We start from the raw sequence: 23,831 nt of genomic DNA, 5'->3' as shown, positions 1-23,831 counted from the left end.
ATTTAGAGCAACGGGGTTGTCACAATTAAGAATTTAGTCAAAGGCTAGAAATTTGTTTGTAAAAAGAATGATTATTTCTGATTTTGACAATCTAGTATATTGTATTTATGGTTGAACATTTAAACAATGTGATGCTAAAATGATAATAATTAAGGAACCATTTATTAAGTTAAAACATTGTGTTTGTTTTGTGTAAAATGTTAATATAATAATGTTAAACAAAAATTAAATGCTTGGTGTTTATTTTTATCGTGTGCACTACAGACGAGACGTAAAAGTTATGATTGAAATTTATGGATGAAATGATACATAATATTGAGAAGAATTTTGGTACCTACTTTGTGCGTTTTAAATGAAATACTTAGCGTGTTTTACTTACACAATAACTTGTCGAATTCCGCCTTCACGCTAAATATGTAAAAAGTTTATAAATAGCATTTGGTTTCAACTTAATGACCACAAAAAACAACTATTTATATTTGGGGGAGATGGAAACTTAAAAAGTTGCATCTATTAGATATTTAAGTTGAAATCAAGTGTTGTTTTTTAAAGAGTCTTCGACAACTTTATATATCTATTTTCGTTTGTAAAGTTTTTTCTACATAGCAACACGCTTGGCGTAAAACACACAAGTTTTGAATTTTGAGTTTGGTTTGTAAATGTAATCAAACATGGGAGAGATAAACGGAATGATGTTGTATATATATATATACATATTGCAGGGCAAGGAAAAATTGCTAACTTCGGTTAAAATAAAAGTAATGTTTTTTAAATGGTGTGTAATAATTCCTTCTGGATACTTTGCTTATAAAATAGTCTAGCAATCAACCACAGGAAAGAGGCACATAATAAAATAAAGGGTTGTAATCTAATGGGAAGGAATGGCAATAAAGGAATTAGACTAGTTACAAATTAAATAGAGCAGTTTATTTAATAAGAATATTTATGAAGTTTTTAATCACTTGAAAGTATATTTTTATAACTTTAAATGGTTGTTTTTAAAAAATATATTTATTGTATCGATTCATTACATTATTTAAAATTAGAGTTTCGGTACTACTTAACTAAATTTAGGGATGTGTATTTATGGACAAAGAATCGGTGGTCATGGTGGAATATCACAACGTTTGTTTGCAAAAAGACATTTGATGCATAATATAAGTACTGAAACGGTAAAGGCTGGCACTCCCGAGAAGGTGACGTGATATCCAAGTTTCTTATGAAGTATAAAGTATGAATGTGTGTTGGCTGAGAATAGCGTGGGAAGATCCCACGGCTGCTTAATTAGAATCTCTCGCACTTGCCTCCGAGTAATCTGCCGTCTCCATTGTATTCCACAAGACAGGAAGTGGGCCATGCAATCATGGCGGCAGGAATGTTATCTTGAATAGGAATTCCCATCATATTTTTTTCACAATATAAGTGGAAGGCTGGCACACACAGCGCAATAAATGAAAACAGATTTATGGTTGTAATTTTGTTGTATTTCAAAAGGAGACGTCAAAACGTGCCCGCAAACACAAACGTAAGCGGAACATCTTAAAAATTATAAAAGCATAGATGGAAATATATATTTAGCGTTTGCGAAACATTTAAAATTATAAAACATCAAAATGTCAATATGACATAAGATATTTGGGGAAATGCAGATTTATACCAATCTAATCTCTTCCTGTTTTCAAAAATACAAGAATAATTATTACATATACTGATAATGTTATTTTAAAAACAAAATCTCTTTAACTATGTATGTCTAATTGTATCATTCAATTGAATAATAGCAGCACGGGGCACATTATGCTAAGGTAGAAAAATAATCTATATCAAATACAAGTGCACCCTCCCAAGATGTCTGCAATAATTTATTCCCCCTGAGCAAAGTGAGAGAACACTGATTTGTGTAATTTATTCATACAAACAAGTGTGTATAATAGCTGTGCTTGTGTTCCCAGGTGTACATTAATACATATATTAATATGAACACTAATGAGTTCATTGTTCCCTGGTTCCCACACTCGAAATAAGATTGCCTTTCTCACAACACTTTGCCTTAAATGACTATATATATCTTCCTTCATACACATCATTGATTTGTTAATAATTGCTAAGTAAAAGATGTTGTGGAGATGAGCTGGGAACAGCCATGGGACTCGTGCAGCCACAGAATTGCAGCCGGTTTGGGCAAGCAGGAGTTGATAATAGATTATATACATACATAAGTATCAATTTACATCATTTCTATATGCTTCGCTTTGTGCTATTACATTTAAAGGTTTAAATGTATTAAATAGATATATTTGTACACTATGTATATACACATATTATTTTTACATAGTCCGTTGAGACGAACATAAGCAGATCTGAACTAATTTATCTTCGTATATTTTTTTTATAATTTAATTATTTCTTATTTCTAAAGGTATATTATTTGTTCTTATGTCATGTTTATGTAATGCTAACAAACATCCATTTTGAGAAGATCTGATATTTCTGTTAAAATATTATTATTTACGTTTGTGCTTCAATGTTTTTGAGAATGTTATGAGCACTTACAAAGTCAAATTGTACAGATGCATAAAACTCTGATGTATTCAATGTCAAAAACAAATAAAAATCTTAGATTTTAATAAAAGTCTTGTTCGTACAAAACCTACCCCTGTCTTCCCACCCACCTTAGATTATTTACACGCAATAAATCACTCTTATTAAATAAATATTACACGCTTAACAATTTGTTATAGATACTGAGAATTGGGAAATTAAATGGCTAAAATGCTATAGGGTAAAATAGGATGGCCTTTTGCCTCTTGATTTAACCAACACAGAGTGTATAATGCTCCATGTCGCAATACTTTGGCTTCGCTCTTTTCCAAGAACAATAAACTAAACGCAATTTAACCCATTAGTTTATACATCAGGAAATAAAATGAAACTACCCAACCAAGCATAGTGTTGATGAAATGTCTGAGAATGTTAATACGGGCTTCAACCTTTGGAATGACATATGCACATAATCATTACAGATTGATTTGAAGTAAAACTGATATTACTTTCTACAAACTGATTGAGAAGCTCTGGCAGACAGATAATAATGCAATCTGCTAATGTAAAAAATGCACCAGAGCTTCTGAAGAATATTCATACAAAGTGGAAACATTTTTCATATTTTTTTACTAATCGACAGAACATTTTGCAAAGAAGTTTCTACAGCTAGAATACATTTGTCACCCACATTGTTCCACCTTGTTATTAAATTTACTAATACATAATCCTAACATACGTATACATTCAAAGTTCAGCTTACAAATATGATTCAGTCAAATGCGATGATATTATACTATAAAATAATATTTTATTCTATTCTAAAGTGATGAATGTGAGCGGTGAACATTTGAACATTTTCATGGAATGTTTCTTGCTAATACAAAATAATATTATGTACTAATTTAAATGAGCAAAAATTAATGGGGGAATCTCAAACGAGGCGTTTACTTCTTAAAGATGGCGAGTCAGTCAGAAGCCACTTCACCAGAAATGTAAAAAGGCAAAAAGAATGGCGCAGTTGATTAAATCTATAATTGCTAATCGACCTATTATGCAATCACAATTTTTATACAAATTCAAAAATCAATCCTTTTGATCCTATAACTAAAAAATCAATTAAACCTTTACCCACATTTTGCCAATATAGCAAAACAACAAAACATTAAAAAGGATTGACATTGGCAAACAGAAATAATTAGAAGTTACAAATTCCCGAAATCACGCAATAATTTATATATAATCTAATAGTTAAACAATATAGTTTTATTTCAAAAAGAACTGACTGAAAGCTTAAAATACATATTTTATTATGGGTTCACAGCTTTTTACAAAGAAAATACTATAAAAGTAAAACATTACAAAAGTGGCACAAAGCAAATACATACAATACATAAAATAATGAGGGTACATTGTTTAAACAACACAAAAGACTTGTGATTGTAGCATTCAGCATTGCGAAGAAATGTAGCGATGCAATCTAATGTACAGATGCAATGTAGGCATGCAGAGTCTGTCTACGGGTATTTTAATAGAGCCTGAGCATTGATCCCCGCTGCACGTGCGTGAAACTCGATGTACATGAGTGGAACACCCATTCACGGTTGATGTTGGCTTCACAAGAACGGTTTATTCGATTTTTTTGTGTAAGACGGCTTAGATGTGGAACGAGCTTCCAGCATCGGTTTTCCCTCAATCATATAATCCAGGCCTCTTCAAGACCTGCATTAGTAAATCCCTTACTACAGCCCCTACCTTAATCCACCTAGCAACGCTTCGCAACCGGGTGGCGACATAGCTCCCCTGCCTTTACACTGTACAGACAGGCGACAAGCGTCAAAAACAAGGTACAGCAGTTGTGAGTGAACTTATGAAAGCTAGTTTGACGTTTCGCAAGGTGTGTCGAGAGAGATTTTAATAGCGAGATGTACGGACTGTGCGCAACAAGTTGTTTGTGACTTGAATCCACTACATCAGGCAAGAATGTGGAAGAATGGCCTTGATTTACAATGACAGGTGTTAGCGTATCCGATGTATGTATGTGGTGCTATTTTAACATCGAAAGAAAAAAGAAAATTATGTTGAATTATTCAAGTTCGTGTTTGGGTTTTGTCTTACAGAAATCTGTTTTCGTCAAATTTAGTCACATAAAAGTTTTTTTTTAAGAAAATGAGCAGCCCAGGCGGACAAAGCTGAAATATATTTAATAATCACATACGTATATTAAACCAAAATCAAATGCTATAATTTATTTTTTTTAAATTGTGGTTAAAGTCATGAACGTCTCAAATTTTTGACTGAAAATAGAGCCACAAAGTAAGTTGTGGCAGCGTGAACGTCGGGATCACCAGTATGGCGGCGTAAAGTCGGGATCACCAGTATGGCAGGATAAATGTAATTTACGATGGCTGCCGGTATCGTAAATCTGTGTTCAAGGAATTCTGATGATTGAAAGATAAAGGTCTGCGATCTTTGTTGAATTTATTTGCGAGAATGAATTTACAAGTTAAGTGAACGTAGAGACGGTGGTAGTAGAGAGTGGTGGTTTGGTCGAAAGTTGAAACTAGAATGGCAGAGAGTTGCGTTCCCGTCCGCGCCTGGCTCTCCCGGGGCTTCAGGCGGCGGAGTAATTATTTAGTGTTATCATATGTGGGACGAGTTAAAGTAGTCCCCATAAAGTTATGGATAATTAACATTGTGTAGATTTTAACAAAAATTTTGTAACAATTATATTGAAACATGTTTGGTACAGAAATTTAACCTCAAATTCTGCAAAATCAAACATAGAATAAAATGTTATGTCTTTTGCAGTGTTTTAAAGATTTAGTATAATTTATGCCATATTAATTAATGGAGCATTCAATGCATTCACATAGAATGGAAACATTATCTACCAGATCAAGGTGTATTTAGTAAATCATTTCACACGGCTTATTAACGGAACAATCTCCTGGGTTCATCGACATGCCTGGGAACATCATGGCCAGCCTACAATGAGCACCACTGAGAAAAAATATAATCACACAAGCACGGGCTTGGAAATACGACGCAGTGAATTATAACCCACAACTACAAACTCGAAATAAAACAACAGATTCAAAATGGAACTAATCCATTTTTTCCACTTGAGCTTGATTATTTCTGTACCTGAGGAGCTAATGGTTCTACGTCCAAAAATGAGAAAAAGTATTTAGTTTAGTTTGAGAATTTAAGATTTTTCATTGGTACGAACATAGTACAACTAAGGAGAGCAGATTTTTTTAAATCTTAAAACGGGACATTGGTAGTGATGCAGGGGTGGAGTGAAAACTCTGAATTTGGTTTTGAACCCTTCCACATTCCAAAATCACCGGGACCATTTCTGGAAATTGGATCCACAATACCCACTGCAAATTTAAAATGGTGGAAGTGTGATGAATGTGTGTATTGCGCGCCCAAAGTATATAAGGTCAATTTTATCTAAGTCTGAGCAAATTTAATTGTTTGCCTGGGGCCTGAAGTCGAAAGGTCTTATGGTTTATCTAATTGACAACCTCAGTTTTAATAATAATAATAATTGCATAACTTGTATAGCGCTGTTTTTGTGAAAAATCACTTCAAGGAGTTTTCTTTCAAATAGACTTATCTAATAGTTGATATAATCCTTTGCTCTCAATTTGAGTGGTGCTTTCTGGAAATGGGACATTTCTGCGTCCCGACGCTTTACTTTGGACAACGGGACAGGGTACCTGAAAATGGGACAGTCCTGTTCAGAATAGGAGGTATGGTCATGTTAGAAAACTGCCTAGAATCAAAGATTTTTAAAAGTCGTAAAACGGACGTAGAACTAAGTCTCTCGGATAAAGATTAATAATTATAATGTGTATTGTTATTACAAAACAATCTAATACAATACACAATAATTCCCTAATAATGATGATGGAATTCAGACTGTGTTTACGAAAACTTACTTAGTTTAATTAGTTGATAAATCAACTGTTGCCTCTTTTCATGGGAACCCTTTTGTTTTTCAGGCAATTAATTCAATGAATTTAAATACAGTTTATTTATTTCTCATGTGCAAGGTTAAATTATAATTATTAAATGCAATTATAAGGTTTCCCTCGGATGAACACATTTATGAGTTGAGATGTCACAATCGCTTGATTATGGTCTTGCTTCTATTCAACACAACTTTGGTAGACAAGAACGATTGTCTGCAGATTGCTTGTGATTATTTTAAACACACAGAATACTGTGTTACAGTGCAATCAGGATTGAATTTGATATGTATAAGATTGCATGTAACCATTTACATGTAACAAGAGGTATTAGGCCACAACTCATTGTACATTACAAAAGATATTAAACTCCCATACACGGGTATGCAACAAAAGATATCAGACTCCCATACATTAAGCGGAACAAATTATATCAAATACTAGTACATTGTAGGTTCCAAAATGTATTGGACCCCAATACGTTGTACATAGTAAAGTTCAATACATTGTATGTAACAAAAGTTACTAAACTCCAATACATTGTGCTTAACAAAAGATACTAGATTCCAATATGTTATGTATAACAAAAGATACTAGTCTCCAATACATTGTGCATAGCAAAGATACTAGATTCCAATAGATTGTGCATAACAAAAGATACTAGACTCCAATACATTGTGCATAACAAGACATTAAATTCTAATTGTTCATTGTAAAGGAGATGAGTCTACTAAAAATTGTATGTTACAAAATAGACGAGACTCCAATCTAGTCACTTGATCTGGTAGACTCCATAATTATAATTACTAATGATACCGCGAGTTTAATCACGGCCAGGGCTCCGCCCCTATCGCAGCCCCCCTTGTTGTGTCCAGCCGGGCAGGGGCACATCGGGGCGCATCACGTCGTCCACAGGGGCACAGTGCGGCCGGGGGCCTGGCTCGGGGGTGTAGGTGAATGTGAGACCGGTGGCATAGATAATGCCATCGTTTCGCACCAGTGATACAGGTACCTGGAAGAAATGCATTTATTTTATTTTTAAGTCATTCGGAAACTAAGAGTCAAAAATTTTAAACTACAACTTCTGGGCTCAGAGACAAAGTACTTATTGCTCAGCAACAAATAATAATATTTAAAATAACACTATTTAACGTGACACACAATTGCTTTCGAGTGACACATAAAATTACAAAGGCAGTCAAGAAATAAGCAAGAAAAACATTTTTTAATTTTTCCAGAATAAGCAGGTTTATAATGACTAGTTTAAAGTTAACACAATTTGATCAAAATTGATCGAAAGAACAAAAATGTGAGGTGAGAATAACGTTTATAATACATTTGTCTAATAAAATGTGTGTTTTTTTTTAATTTTCAGTAATTTTAGTTAGAAAAAACGTAAGGTAAGAGCCATTTAAAAAAAAATTATGTTTGCAATCAAAATTTTTATAATTTAAAAATTACATGTGTATTTTATAATAAAGTTTGAAAGCGTATTTCATTACCTTTCAGAAAACGTTTTTAGTTTTTAGTTTTCAGATACATTCAGAAACATTAAATGTAATTTGGATTTAATTGGAAAGCGGAAATACTCTGATCATCTGACAGAATATGCCAACAGACCTGAGGGTTTAAAAAAATAAATTCAAAGAGTACTATATATTAATAAGTAAACTGTGTATCTCAATAACTGACAAAACTTCCGGTGTACCTTGAGCATCTTAATGATTGCTCGCAGCATGGTGTTCTTGAATATTCTTGTGTACAAGTTACTGCGCAGTTAATTAACCAAAATTCAAACAGGAAATCAGTGCAAACGATCAAACAAAACAATGATTTTACGAGATTTTTTTCATAACGTGAGGCTGTTTTTTTTGTAAGTACACTTTTAATTTGAAAAATATTGCTTATATTTATTGTTGCTGAACCATTTTTCTTAATCCCAATTAACACATTTTACTCTTCTAGGAATTTGCATTACACAAGGACCAATATTACAAAGATTTGCCTGGGATAAGAGATCTGTTTGTTTGCTCCGTCACACAAAAACACATCGCACATTTAACCTCTTGTGTGCAGCCATTGCCAATGGGCACAATAAAAAAAAACATTCCTCCTAGCTATTCTGTGGAAACTACTTATAGTAGATTATTTACTATTTTTATAAATGTTACCAAATAAACACATTGTATGGTAAGACAGTACAATTTATAAAAACAGTTATTACTAAAATAAAATCAGCTGATGAACGGTGACAATTTAGCATTGGCACAGCAAGAGTTAACGATTACTTACATCTTAAACAGCAAATAAATACCCGGTAGCAAACGAATGGTGTACCTATTACAAGCTATCATTAGTTGAACAGTGCCACTTAAAATTACATTGAGAACAACAAAGAATTTTTAATAATAAAAAAAACATTACTTGTGTCGGTTGACGCACCCACAACCACTCCCCGCGGAACTGGGAGATGTCGGGAACAACGCAAAGCATGGACTCAGCACAGCGGTACATGGTCTCAGCCTCCACGTCTCCAAACCAGACCTGCAGCGAGGGCGTGAAGTTATCTCCGGCCAGCTCCAGCATCGCCACGTCTCCGCCCCCGTTCAGATTCAGCGAGTGGACCAGGGGTACAGGCGTTACGGGAGATCTAAGAAGAATGAGATACAATTAGAAAGGTTACAACACAAAATGGAGATCTCAGACTGTCAAGCAGCATGGCAGCTCAAGTAGCAAAATAATGGTCCTGACAATGAGAGCCCCATATTAAGGTCACTTTGCGTTTCATGCTTCATTTATGAGAAAGAGGGAGAGGTTAGATCTATAACCACTTTAGTGATACTACCCAAATTTGGGAAGCTAACACTCAAGGGCATTAGCGGTACCCAAATTTAAGTAGCTGTATGTGATTTTTATGATTTTATAAAACCTAAAAATATGCAACAAATGGTGAAATTGCATAGGTGGACTCATTGGCTTTAAGGCGATGCACTACGACGTGTAATATTTTGAATGGAGCCGCCATCAATAACACTCCTTACGTAGATGGCGATAAGGCTTAAATTCCCGCTTAACACCATCCAGCTGTTTTGATTTATGCAAGAAAAAAACATGGCCAAAAAGTGCCTTTTATTTTATTTTGTGAATGTTCAGGCATAAATATTTTAATGTTTTCCTATCACTCTATAAATAACTTAATTTGCCACATTATACAATAAAACTATAACCGAAAATGGGTTCATAAGTAGGAAATTTTAAACTTTAAAGCAGTTTTCATAGGCATTATAATTTTTTTTTCTGGGCTTATAAAAAGACTTAATCGCCTTAAACCACAGTAAGCAGTTTATAAGTTTTCATAATAATATTCAGAGGTATAATTTTTTAAATGACGCCTTTAAATCTCTATCGCTTAAGGTGTTTTTTTTTAAATAGTGGATAAGCAGAATGTCAATTTTAGTCACAACAATAGTTTATCCTATTTATTTAAATTGTGCAGATAAATTTAATTGAAAATTTTAATGTATATAATATGCTACTACATGCCTTACTTTACAATAGTTTTTTTTATAAGCAAGTCAATGAAGACCTACATTGCACAAAATGTCTCTAAAAGGGATGATAATACGGTTTTACAAAAACAGCACACACAATGTCTCTTCTCTTGACTTGCTGAAATCTCTCAAGTATATAATTCCAATAATTTAAAGGAAAAGTCTGCAACTTCTTTTTATAGATTTAAATCACACAGAGGCAAAGAACTCACAATCATGAACTATTGTTATTTATGGTTATTATTTAATGACTATAATTACATGATGTTGTAATAACAAGACAGTTAATTTTAATAGATGAAATGATCCTACCATATTGAAATCAAAATAAAAAAAAGCAATAAACCCTATATATAACTTGTTCTGTGAGGAAAATAAGTTGGTACCCGCTGAGTATCCAACTCGATTCGTCACTCACCGAGCTATTGACTGCTTCAAATAATTACAAATCAAGAATAAAAATCTGGCTGAGAGATTAATGAAAAAAACATCAAAAGTGACATAGAAAACTAATGACTTAGCCAGTTGTTTCAGAAAACTTAAAATAATAACAGAACTTGAATAGAACCTTCATAGAACTTGAAAATCAACTTTGAAATTTGATGAATTGTTCAAATTCAGTGAAACAACCCTTAGGACGGGTTGTTTCACTATAAAAACAGAACTTGAAAAAATCTTTCACAGAACTTGAAAATGAACGTTGAAATTTGATGAATTGTTCAAATTCTCCGAAACAACCCGTCCTTAGTATTTATTCTTTTAAATTTTTCACTTATTTTAACCCTCTGTCTGTTGTGAACCTTAACCCCTCTGGCCTCTGGCATATTCTGTGAGAAGGTTGGAGTATTTCTGCTTTGCAATAAATTCAAATAAATGGAATATTTCTGAACGTATCCGAAATTTAAAAAAAATTAATTGTGATGAAATACGCTATGAAATTTTACTATTAGAAATGAACATATGATTTTTTAAATAATTAAAATTTTAATGCAAGCATAATTTTTTTTTTTTTAATTTGCAAACCTAATGTTTTTGTAGGTAAAATTACTGACATCAAAAAAAATCATTTTATTAGATAAGTGTATTACAAACGTTACCATCACCTCAATTTTTTAACGTTTCAGAATAATAATAATAATATTGGACAATTTTTATAGCGCCGCTTTTGTGAGTTATCACCTCAATAAAAATAATTAATAAGAAATTCGCAAAGTTTCATAAATTGTTTTCCAATTGCGGTCGGAACCTTGGGCTTTATAGAGGTGAAAATATTAATTCTTCTAGATTTGAATATAAAGTATGAGGTTTTCTCTTTTTAACATTATTGAGATCATATTTCTCATCATGGCAGTAAGGGAGATACAACAATTTCTACGAGACCATAAAAACAAATGGTCTAAACAAAAAAGAAGGGTTAATAAACTAGTCCCATACCTTACAGGCCCCATCCCCTCGAAGAACTGATACTCGGCCTTATCGGTGGAGATGATGGTCCAGCAGGCTCCGTCATTGATCATCTCCTTGTTCTGCTCCTTGGGGCACGGCGTGGCCTGAAACTGAATGATCCTCTCCTGCGACAGACACAGGTACATGCGCTCCGTGTCCTTCATGTAGAAGGCGCACTTGTGAAGCTGGGACACAGGATCGTCTGCCTCCATTAGAGCCATCTGTTTGTCCACCTGCAAGACGAGCATGGTTAATGTGAGGTTTCTCCGAGAGACACTAGTTACCATGGAAGCAACCATTAATGTGTTAAAAAAAAAAATGACAAGATCAGCTGTGAATTAATTTTTTATTTAATTATATACTAGCTGAACTCCCCGGCGTTGCCTGGACTTAACACAGAGTTTTTCGAAATCAGATGCAGATAGTAATTATTTTCCTCTCATTTTCAAAATCAAATTTCATCAATAAGTATCAAGATTCTGCTTTAAGGGGTGGGAAAGGGGGATGAGGGTGGTTTTTCGAAATTTCGTGTAGACACTGACCTTCATCATGTTTTGAGGGTCAAGTGTGCAAAATTTCATCAATCTCGTAGATTTGTATAATAAACAGAGCAACGCCGCCACCTATGTATAGAATGATGAATATTTGATATTGGTGCTGATGTATTGCCCATCCCACTATGTGTGTGAAACATACGAGCTGGGACGGAAATTTACAGTTTCGTTCAGCAAGGTTTAAGTTTGAAAAAAAAAGAGACGAAACAGATCACAAATTATCAACATTTTTTTAAAAATTACATACAATTAATTAAACTTATTGTATACCAGAGTCCATCTTTTCCAATTTGAATAATGTTGAGAAATATTAAAAGGGAAGGAAAGGAGATATGGGGATGAGGACATTGGGAAGTACTTGACTTATCAAATTATATCTATAACCAATTCAAGCAACACTTTGATTTTCAATGGCAATCTCCAACCAGGATGACACTTTTGCATGAGAAAAATCCACAATCTGGCCTCAGAGCCAAGGAACAGAGGTTGTCTTCATGTAATGATGATACATGATGTAGGAGCAAATATTAAATATGTTACATGACCCATTAATGCAAAGAATATTTACAATAAATTACAAATATTAATTATAATTATCTATATAAATTGAAGTAAAAATGTATGTTTTTTCAAAATCTTAAATCTCCAAAAGTTCTTCACCGATTGCTTTAAAATTTTCACACAAAGTTGCATTCGAATATGCATGTGTTTTATAAACCTATATTATATACCTATACTATATACCCGTGACAAGAAAAGACATGCTTCTTTTGAAATACAGAGCCATTTTTGAAAAACACCATCTGTTGGACTTAAAAGCAACATGCGCTATTGTTACTCTATCTGCACAGACAGACTGAGCCACAGCAATGCGTGGTGGGGTCGAATGTGAATGAATATTACAATGACAAATCAATCATATTTTCACGAAAATTTCCAGAAGTACAAGGAATTCCAGTTAATTTTTTTTATGAATGTTCACTTTATAACTTAAATACTAATAATTTATTTTATAAATGTCGATTTCATGGTTAAAATAATATTCAAAACAATTGAAATCAAACGGGGTACGTATGACATCATACGTACCTCGGTTTTGTCGTTTAACAGTAAGATCAATCCCACCCAGGGCAGTATGAAATCAACAAATCCCAATTTGAATTTTTAACAAGAATTTCAACCACATGAATTGTTTTAAAATAATTTGAATACCACGGTAGTAACCCTAGTGCGAGTCTACGCAGCTCAACTTTGCGCAAATTGTCCGCATTTTAATGCACGCGGCCGACCGACCCGTTAGGTAGTTCTATAAGATTTGTCAGAACCCGCAGACCAATCCCCTTATAACTGATTGTAACGTAAAAGATTAAAACATATATACGTAATAAACAATACCATTACAATAAACACAACATTATCTTTTAATTGAATATTATTAAATTGTAAAACGGGGGCATCAGAAAAGCGGCCTCGGGTAAAGCACCCAGTGAGGCCCACATTATCAAATAATGTTTTAAAATATGTAAAGTAATTAAAAACGAATAATTTAAATTCATAGATCATTTTGTCTCTAACGACTTTAATAATTTGTAAATGTTTGTGTCCTACTCAGGCGTAGTGTGTTCAATTCCTCGGCTGGTTAAGTCCTCCATCACAACACAAACAACATTTTCTGCTTAATGTGGTGGAAGTAAGAGATTTTTAAACATTGTCAGGTTATTCGTAACCCGGGAATGTTAGTCTTTCTTTTAAAAATTTTTTTGCTGTCATTTGTTAATCTAAATGGATATATGTTTTTAAAGCCATAATATTTTTCACTCAAGTTCCTGATTATATAAAATTAATTTGTTGCATTTCAATTGAAGTAAAAGGCAGGGTTTTGAAACACAATTCATGAGAACTAAAATATGTGTTGTGACTTGTGATGAGGCAGACAAGGTCATGTATTCTTGAGCAAAAAAACACACCCAACTTCTGGAATTTTATAAAAATATAACATTAAAAAAATAATGTTTATAGAGATTTTCCAATTTGCGAATATAATGAAAGAATATAGATTATTGAAGAAATCTAACACTTTGTGGCTTGACATTATGGATATAAATGATTTTTTTTAAACTTTGTTTTAAACCACTTTATTTGAATCATATAGGTCGATCAGTTTCGGTTTTAAATTTTATATTTAGTTAAAGATTCAGATAGAGTTTATATTTCCATTGTCCTGAAGAAGGTTGAGTGCAACCGAAACCGGTCGACCTATATAACTCAAATAAAGTGGTTTAAAACAAAGTTAAAAAAAAAAAATTCATTAAAGAATATAGAGGTTGGTTCAAATATTGAAGTGGTCATAGAGAGAGCTTGCACGTATATCATCGACGATTGTCCTCTTCCGCCTCGAGCGTCTTGTGTGAAAATGAAAAGATACTAGAATGATGATTTCTCTCTCGGAGACTCTGGGACTACTATACTTGAGTGTTGTGTTGCTTGTTTGTGCACTCAGCCTGTATTACATTGTTGCCAAATCCTGATACCTTGCAACAGAAAAGTTATTTAAGTGCTGGGTTCATACAACAAGAACTTCACATTTCAATCCAAGAATATTATCTTTACTTCTAAACTCATGCAAATCTTTATGTATGTTGTCTCATTTATATCCATAGGAGACTTGCAATAGTAATAATATGAAAAAATGCAAACCCCGTGGGAACCGGCCCAACAAAAGCATCCGTACAGTCACGCTGCGATGTACAGACACTCCGAGTTCCCATGATTATTTATTCATATATATTGATACAGTACCGGGTACGCAGGAGGTACCCACCATTACGACATGATAGTGAGGGGCTAAGTCAATTGACTTGTTTAAATATTAACGCAGGCACACTGCACATCTACCTAGCCAGTCAAATAATCAATATTGTCAAGTACCTAAATGTTAATACAGATATCACTATCTTATGTTCAATTTCGGACATATTAAAATTAAATGTTGGCAGGGAGTTTCTGTTTTATTCTAAAAAAAATTATAATCTTTTTAATAGTGATAAAATGTAATAAATGTAACTCCTACAAGTTTGTTGGAAAAACGCCACTATATAAGTAATGGTGCATTCCCATGATCTATTTCATAGATTCTGTAGAAATAGATCAGTGAAAACAGGCTTTCTATGCCATAGAAAGCCCGATAGAAATAGAAACCCAATATTGATTCAACTTCGACTTTCATTCTATTCTATATAAAATCGAGCACAGAATAGAACCGTGTGAACGGCAATTGTTTTCTTATATAAATTAAAGGCAATGCGTGTGTGTATTTTACCTGTACTCAAAACTACTGGAACAATTTCACAGAATTTTTCAAAATTTGTTCTTAATAGTACCAGGATTATTTGGAGAGTGGTTTGAATCGAAGAAGAAGTTAGAGACATAAATACTAGTCTGCCAGAGTCAAATAAAAAAGGTGAAATAAAACAGAAATAAAGCAAATGAGAACAAGCAATAATTTCTTTCCATTTTCAAACGGTTCGTTCTACGAAATAGATCATGGAATAGATCAATGGCTTCTACTTAAAACCGGTTAACTACACTTTTATATACTATCACTTTTTTTTTCAAAAACATGCTGAAAATACTTCATTTTACCAGTTAAGCAAAACGAACAAAAAATACATTTTTTGATACGTCATACAAATAAGATATTATGCTTTAAAAAAATAATACTTTTTGAATAAATCTCGACATACAGACGTGCATAAGTTACACGTTTGTTCGGCGTTCCGCTGAGGTTGCAATTGCGGCGTATATATTTTTTTTATTAGTTTCAAAAAACAAAGTTTGTACATGATGTAGGTATAAAGTATAATATAAGTATAAATTTTAAAAACTTTCACAGTCCTCTTCACTAGGGTTTCCTGTTGAGGCGGCCTGTAGTTTTTAAACTTTTGTATTTAGTTTTTAAGTTGTCTTTACCTCGTCTTTATAATGTTTGTAAGTTGAGTACCACTTTGTTCTCTCAGCCATGTTTATGTTTTTGTTTTATATTCATTTCCGTTATTTTTTTTCTTTGATTTGGTAGAGCATTGTATAATTTGGTAGCATAGAAATTAATATTTCTCTGTCCGAAAGATGTATTCAAACTGGGAGTAACCAGTATATTTTTGCTCATTGCTCTGGTTGAGAATTTATGTTGGACAGTGGAGTATTCATATGTTTTTTTAAAATAAAATATGTTTTTTGTACACTGTAGACTTGGAAGTTTTTAAATATTTCTTCCGTCGGAGTTCTAACCGGAACTTTTAGAATTGTATTTAGTACTCCTTTTTGGGTTATGTTGAGCCGCTCTGTGTGAGTGCTCAAGGCAGAGCAACTCTATGTGAGCAGCATTCAGTTGACCTTCTGTTGGCCGGAATGCATGACTTTTTTTTCACGCCGGGGGATAAAAGATTCAATCGATCGATAGTTTATGATGGCAACATAATAACATTTCTTACTTTAAGACGGGACAATAGAGTGAGAAGCCATGGACAAAAATATGCGAAGCGTGGCCCTGGTGTATTGGACAGACCTTCTGTTGAATTTTCCCAAGCAAATCTCTAAAATAAAGTGGGAATCTTAACGACGTAAGTGAAGAAATCATGTCAAAAATATTCAGCTCGCGGCCCGGCGTAATGGACGAACCTACGGTCGAATTTGCCCTGGCAGGCCTAGAGCATTGATCCTTCCATGGGGTTTATTTTAACTATTTCTGATGTATTACTAAAATCTCAGATGTTTCAAGAGGAATACCTCGGGAAGTTACTAATTCATCGCGTAGAAGAATAAAATCTGGTGCTTACAAATAATTATTAGTTGAAAAACTTTTTATAAAATTTTAAAACCGTTTTACATTAAATATTTTAATGGTAAGGTACAGTTTTTATTAATCTTGAATATAAATAACTTACGTCCGAAGTTATCGGTCTAAAAATACATTTAAATAAAATATCGTTACGAATTTATCGGAATTAATTAAAATGTGAGCCTTGAGCAAACCCCCGTTATAAGAGTCCTGTGTCACGTTATGTCCAGCACACCTATGTCCAGCGCTCGGTACTTTTAAGCATTCGTTTTGGAAATTTACCGCCCTCATTAAAAAAAATCATACTTCTGAATTTTAATATGAAGACACATAAACTGATTGTAGTGCTCTATATCCAATGAATTTACCTATATTTTGGCATTTACTCCAGATTTTTAGGCTTTATAAAAAAATATTAAAAAATCATAAACTTTATAAATATGTGAATTCGTGCTTATTAGTTCTTTTAAAATTGCAGTACTTAACACCTATTTGGGTCAACATTGAATATTTTCTATTTCTGTATATTGTTTATGGCCTACTTGATAATCACAGAAACCAATATATATATATATAACACAACTTCATTTTGAATCGTAAACAGCTATTCTAAAATTTGTATGAAAAAATATTTTTATAAAATATGTGAAAACTTGGGTTTGCAAACTGTCAAAATTAAATTCACTAAATTAGGATATTAAATACTTTCACCACAAAAAACTGGTATTGCTTTAGATATATACATTCACTGTATACAATTTTCAGTAAGAATAGTCTCGATTCTTGCTTTATTTACTTCAGTAAAACTTTTTTTACATTTACATGATATTTGACAAGACACGTGGCAGAGATTTCACACATAGATTAGATAAATATTGAATAAAAACCACTTCACATGAGTTAAAAACCCATTAGATATATGGGTAATTCAATTGAGAATGCACTGGTGTGTAAATATGTGATAAACATTGTATAAAACAAACATTCGCATCATTTCAACAGCCCGCGTTCGAAAAAAACTTCAATTCAGAATTTTTAAAAAATCTATGGATTCTAGAACAGTCTACTTCAGGCTTTAAAAGGCGGAATTCAGACATCTATCGATAAAATATTGAATATTATTTCAGCTTTCTACCAATGAAAACTGTTATACGCGGGAGTGTTTGAAAAATTTGAATAAATGTTTTACAAAAGGTAAAGAAAGGTGAATGCAATAAAATATGTAAAAACAGAAAGGATAATAAATGCATGAACAGCATCACATAAATAATATAATTACTTTAAAATTTCCAAATCTGCAGAGGTAAACAAATAAATTTTATAGTAAGAATTGAGAAATTGTCATTGGAGATTTGACGGAAAAAGTTATGTGTCTGTAATTATAATATACTAGTAGTATGCGTGGCATCAGAGATATACACAAAGTTGATTTCTTAAGATTCAACTTTAAAATATGTATGCGCGTGAAAACTGCAACGATATTTTTTGAAAATAACAGATGGCGCCACTTCTGTTTACAACAATCCAAACTGTAGTCATTAAAATAATAATACTATCAGATGGCAACGGCCGTGGTGTTGACTAACTGAGTACAAATCTTTGAAATTATGGGTATGACGTGCATATTGTGTGGTCGTTTGGATTGACAATGCAAATCACAGCGGTTATCCCGGTTATTCGTTCATAGATCACAGTGCAATGCGTATTACCAGCAACTGAGTTAATGTGGACCTTAAATAAATAAATAAATGTATTATAATATAAATAAACCAAAAGATCCCATTTTCTAACACATTTCTCACTGCCATACATCAGAGTTAATATCAGAACTGTATTCAATCATCAGTAAATTAAAGTATAAAAAATATATTGTCATAAATAAAACATCCTTAGCTTGAAAATGCATTGAAGGAAGTGCAACAAAAAGTCAGCGGTGAATTCACACTTCGTGACACACTGTATCTCCATCTATCTACACATGTCAAGCTAATCGCCACTCAATGCCATATTCTAAATTGGCTAAAACGATCATGCGCATGGCTAAACCCGTTAAAACACTATACCATCGCAAGCGCTGCGAAGTCTTGTTTTTGTCTGTAAATTTGTTTGTTCGTTCCATTTTCGAAAATCTGCTGCATCCGCTTTATTTCGACTAGATGGCTAAATTTCAAAATGGTTCAGTAGAGATTCTTTTTTCAAATAATGTGAAATCGTCATGTTTATTTGGAATTTCTTATTCTCAAGATGATGCTGACTTTCTTCTCCAGTGTCATCAGCTATCGGAAGGTTGAAGGAACCAAAGCGCACACCAGATACTAAGTTCGGTGAGCGTGCTTTTGTCAGGATCTTAAGCCTGGACTGCCACATGATTTAAATTTAGAGCTAAACTTAAAACTCATCTTTTCACAGTCAGATCAAATATCAAAATCAGTCAAAAACCTTTCATCTTCAAAGCCCGCGACATTATAAATAACTAAATGTGTAAAAAATGTAAACCACTAAGAATTTATAGCTTTTTAAGGTCATTTCATAAAATTCTAGTCTTCAAGAATCCTAAATTCTCCAGTCTTTTAAAATAAATATCAACTCCACTTTTAATCTTCTAATAAATGTAAAATCAATAGTAATGGGGGGTAAAATCATGTAATAATGTCCAGTGTTTTTAATATAGTGTCCTCTGCGTGCAAAGTCGTATCTTTTCCAAGCTTAAACTTTGTAATAAAAATGTGTTTATCTGAAGTGCCAGGTAATTTAAAAAAATATATATATATCCATAATATATTATATAGTTTTTAATATATTACATATTTTTGTATAATTTTTTTTTAACTAAGGGTAAATATATAATATGAGTTTCTAAACATTAATTGATACCTCCCTATTTGAGAATAACTCGCGTTTAGGGAGGGAAGCATGTTTTCTGTATTTATTTATTTTAATTGATAAAATTAGATGGAGCCTAAGAACTCGCACCCATGAGGTGATTTTTTAAAAAAACTGGTGCAATATAAATTATCCAATTATTATTATGGTACCTGACTGCCAGGAGAAAGTTTGAAAAAAGAATTATCATTGAATTGAGATAGTGACATTTCTTGGGACATTTAATTCCTTATTTGAAATTAAAAAAAATGTTTCATAAAATATATGGTTAATAAAGTTGATAGGTTTTTAAGTACCTACTTAAAATCTTATGATTTCAAAGAAAATTTGGTTTCACTTTATTTACTTTTTTGGACGCGAGATCTACCGTTAACTTCTAGAAAAATAAATTGATGCTGGATACTTGTATCAGATTTTTACATGGTTATGAATTTATACACGCGCAAAACAATGTTTTGATGGTAAATTAAGAAATTCAAACATTTTGCATATTTTTCGACTTGAAAAAAATTAATTTCTTTACTATCATCAAAATAAAATAATTATGTATATTACTTCAGTTAGTAGGAAATAGAAGGGCTGTTTGAAAATAACCGCCATTTGGCTGTAAATAAAAAAACTGCATAAATACGTATATTTTATTACGTGCCTCTTAAAACCACAGCTTCCCTATTTTTCATCATAGTCAACCATTTAAATTCAAGCACTTGTCATAGTGTTCCATGTATTTGCAAATTCCTTTTCGCCCGGGAAAGTAGCCAACCTGTGAGTGAATATAATAAGGAAATGAAACCCCAGTACAGCCGGACTCAACTCCATATGATTTCCTACGTTCACTCACATGAAGAAGTGCCTTAGGACCCAGCACATGACGATGAAGACCACAATACAGTGACAGGTTGGCTACATTTATTTTGGCCTTCTAATTTTTAAATGGGTATTCCAGCATTTTGTTGAACTACAAAACTCTTAAATGATATGATTCTGCTAAAATTGTCAGACAGAAGGATTTTCACTGACTCGGTATTTCTATATAAAATTCTAAATTATGCATTTTTGATAGTCGATAGTAGAATTGCTCGCAAATAAGCATTCGGATCCCACTACGTAATTCAGGATTTATTTCAGTGCAGAAATTCTGGGACTAACTACCACATGTAATCCTCATTGCCGAGAATACTAATGAAGGGAAATAATTATGCCTCTTCAATTTATCACTAAATAAAAAAGATTGGTGCTAGGACAGTTCAGATATGTATGAAAAAAAAGAAAAAAAACTTAATAATTTTTAGTATTCATATGTAAAAAATCCCTTACGTTTGTTAATAAAAAAATTCCCAGGGAGCCTAGTTCTATGGTAAAATGGTATGGTACAGTAAGCAAATTTGTGAAATGCTATTACATGTGCTTGAATTTAAATGGTGACTGTTGAAAATGCTGTAGTTTTTAACCTCTCGGTGAGTATGGCCGTACTATTACGGCCAGAACAAAATACTCCCCAAGAAGTTTGATCGTACTATAACGTCCTTGATTATTATGATTGAATAAAAATATATATATTTTTTTAAATATTTTTGCATTGCTAGATTTTGAGAAAACTATGATTTTGGATTGAATTTTTTTTTTATTTGCGTACTTCAAAAATGCTCACTCCTTGGACACAATTTTGTTCGAAAAAGCTCACTCTACGAGAGGTTATGAGGCACGTAATAACATATTTGTATCTATGCAGGTTTTTTTTACTTTTAACCAAAAGTGGTTACTTTCCGAACAGCCCTAGCAAATTTAAAAAAAATATATATTTATATATTATAGATATTATGCATGTTTCAAAAAAACAGTTTTTATTTAAATCAAAATAAATTGTATTTGACCTTAACCCTTCAATAAGAAGAATGGATTTTAAGAAGTTGAGATGCAAAAAATGAAAATAGGGTATTGGTTGAAAGTAGAATTACCAAAGAATATGTTTGTACAATTCGATGAATCGAGAAGTTGAAATTTAAAAAGGTGATTATGTCAACTTTTGTGAAAAAAAAATGGATACTTTTTTTACATTATGGGATTGATAATAATGGTTTTAACTCAGACTACTCGATCATTTGGCATTTCGTCTGTCTATAGATTTATTTGTTACCTTCCGGTTCAAGATGGAGCCCGTTTAAACCAGTTGTGCGCCGCAGTAGATGATGGGCACAATCAAAAAAAATAATTTCTCTGTAAATAAGCAGCCATTAAGGGAAAAATTCTTATGTTATATACTAATTTTATAAGGAATATATAAACACATCATCTGATAAAAAAATTTGCAAAAAGTTATTACAAAAATAATCAGCTTGGCGAAAATTTCAATTTCAATTAAGTAGGTAAGTGCTTACCTACTTAATTAAATTAAAAATCTTATGATCTTAGACCAAAATCGTATGTTTCTAATTTTCTCAACCTTATAAAATTTTTGATAAAAAGAACATTTTATATTCTTATTTGAAATTCAAAAAAGTTTGTGATATACATTGCTAATTTGAGTCAAATTATTATTGCAAACTACTTATTCAGTAGAATTATATTGTTTTTTTCACTTGCATACTCGAATGACAGATTACAGTAATTTTATTTTATGAATGAACACATTTTAGATAACTTGGAAACGTATTTATCAATAAGTACTCATGGTCCATTTATTGTGACAAATTCCTTTTTTTATATCATTCACACATTGAGACATAATTATTATGATATGGATTTTTGATCATAAAATCTAAACATTGGAACCTCATAGGTGAGAAAGGAGTAGTATTCTGACAAAGAATATAGTGTAATTAATCTGTAGTGAAATTCCCCAATGAATGCCCAGATTAAGAAAACTTACCTTTCGTATAATAAGTCTAGGAAGAGCCATGCCCGTGACGGAGCACACCAACTTGACAGTGGAGCCGTAGTGCACATATCCTTCCCGCACCTGGAACTCTTCCGACTCGCTCTCGTTGTCGTCCAGCAGATGTATGGTAAATGCGCCCCACTGAGTGGATGATGCGTGGAAGTTGCCGTTCTCCACGTGCAGGTACCTAGTTGAAACTGTTTGGGACCGTAACCGGTTAAATAACGCTACTTTAGTTCCACTGGCGATACACAAGTCTGCATTCTTTAAAGATTGTTTCTTTTTAGACGGCTTAGAGATAACTTTAATCCTTTTACTATTGAAAACGCCGATATCGTGTCCTGACCCGTAGAACATTTTAACAGAGAGCATAAAGTGTTTTCTTTTATCGGAATCCGAAATATACAAAGTCTTGGCGGCACAATACTGCTTGCCGTTGTTCAAGTCCAACTGCTGCATATCCTGGTCGGAATTGCCGATTCCGATGAAGGCGCACAGCTGCGAGGCCTGCTCCGTCTCGCCCTCGCGCAGCATCTGCTCCTGGCGCAGCCTCCAGCCCTCCCCGAACAGATAGATGCAGGGCGGCGGGCAGAAGAACCTCTTCTCATTGCCGTACGACTTCTGCGCCACCTTGGCGTGCAAGATGACCATGACCATGTCGGAGCGGTCACGCAGGTAGCGCTCCATGGCCTCCCTGGTGAGGCGGCGCTCCTCGGGGCGGTAGGCCCCGGCTCCGGGCCCCGCCGCGCTGGCGAAGCGTGGGTACAGGGCCCCGTGCTGCGGGGGAGGTGATGGCGGAGACTGCGCCATGCCGGACACTCCATACTGGTGCGGCATCTTCCGATCTGTCACAACATTGTCCACGCCGAAAAGTCTAACTTCGGTGCTCACTCGAAACTTTCAAACAAACACACTGCGTCAACTTCGCACTAATCCGAGCGACGTTCGTTAAGCGCGCTGCCGAATTAGAATATGTCAAACTAGAAACGCTACAAACAAACGCGAATTGCGTTCGCTACTCTAGCAAGCCCGGCGCGTTGTTGTCGTTCCCCAGCCATACAAATACTATACACTTCTACACGATGTATGTACGTACGCCAATCAACGCGGCTCCGGCTATCTGCCATCCCATTCAAAAAACACCTGTTCACTTTGGATATT

At 33.5% G+C, this 23,831-nt stretch overlaps 1 protein-coding gene across 1 annotated transcript; it reads right to left on the bottom strand.

The window, feature by feature from the left end:
- Positions 1–7,339: 7,339 nt before the first annotated feature.
- On the bottom strand, positions 7,340–23,507 carry Su(H) (recombining binding protein suppressor of hairless). Its single transcript, XM_089630943.1, has 4 exons — positions 22,662–23,507; positions 11,507–11,751; positions 8,946–9,171; positions 7,340–7,533 (listed from the first exon to the last, which is right to left on the bottom strand). Exons 1-4 carry the CDS (start codon positions 23,505–23,507, stop codon positions 7,369–7,371), a joined length of 1,482 nt encoding a protein of 493 aa, XP_089487069.1. The 3' UTR covers positions 7,340–7,368.
- Between the last annotated feature and the right edge of the window lie 324 nt (positions 23,508–23,831).

Source organism: Hesperophylax consimilis, chromosome 4 (assembly GCF_061612785.1).
Source record: "Hesperophylax consimilis isolate HC1 chromosome 4, BYU_Hcon_1.0, whole genome shotgun sequence".
Classification (NCBI taxonomy): domain Eukaryota; kingdom Metazoa; phylum Arthropoda; class Insecta; order Trichoptera; family Limnephilidae; genus Hesperophylax; species Hesperophylax consimilis.
The sequence above is the reverse complement of the archived record's forward strand: the minus strand, read 5'-3'. Positions and strand labels throughout refer to the sequence as shown.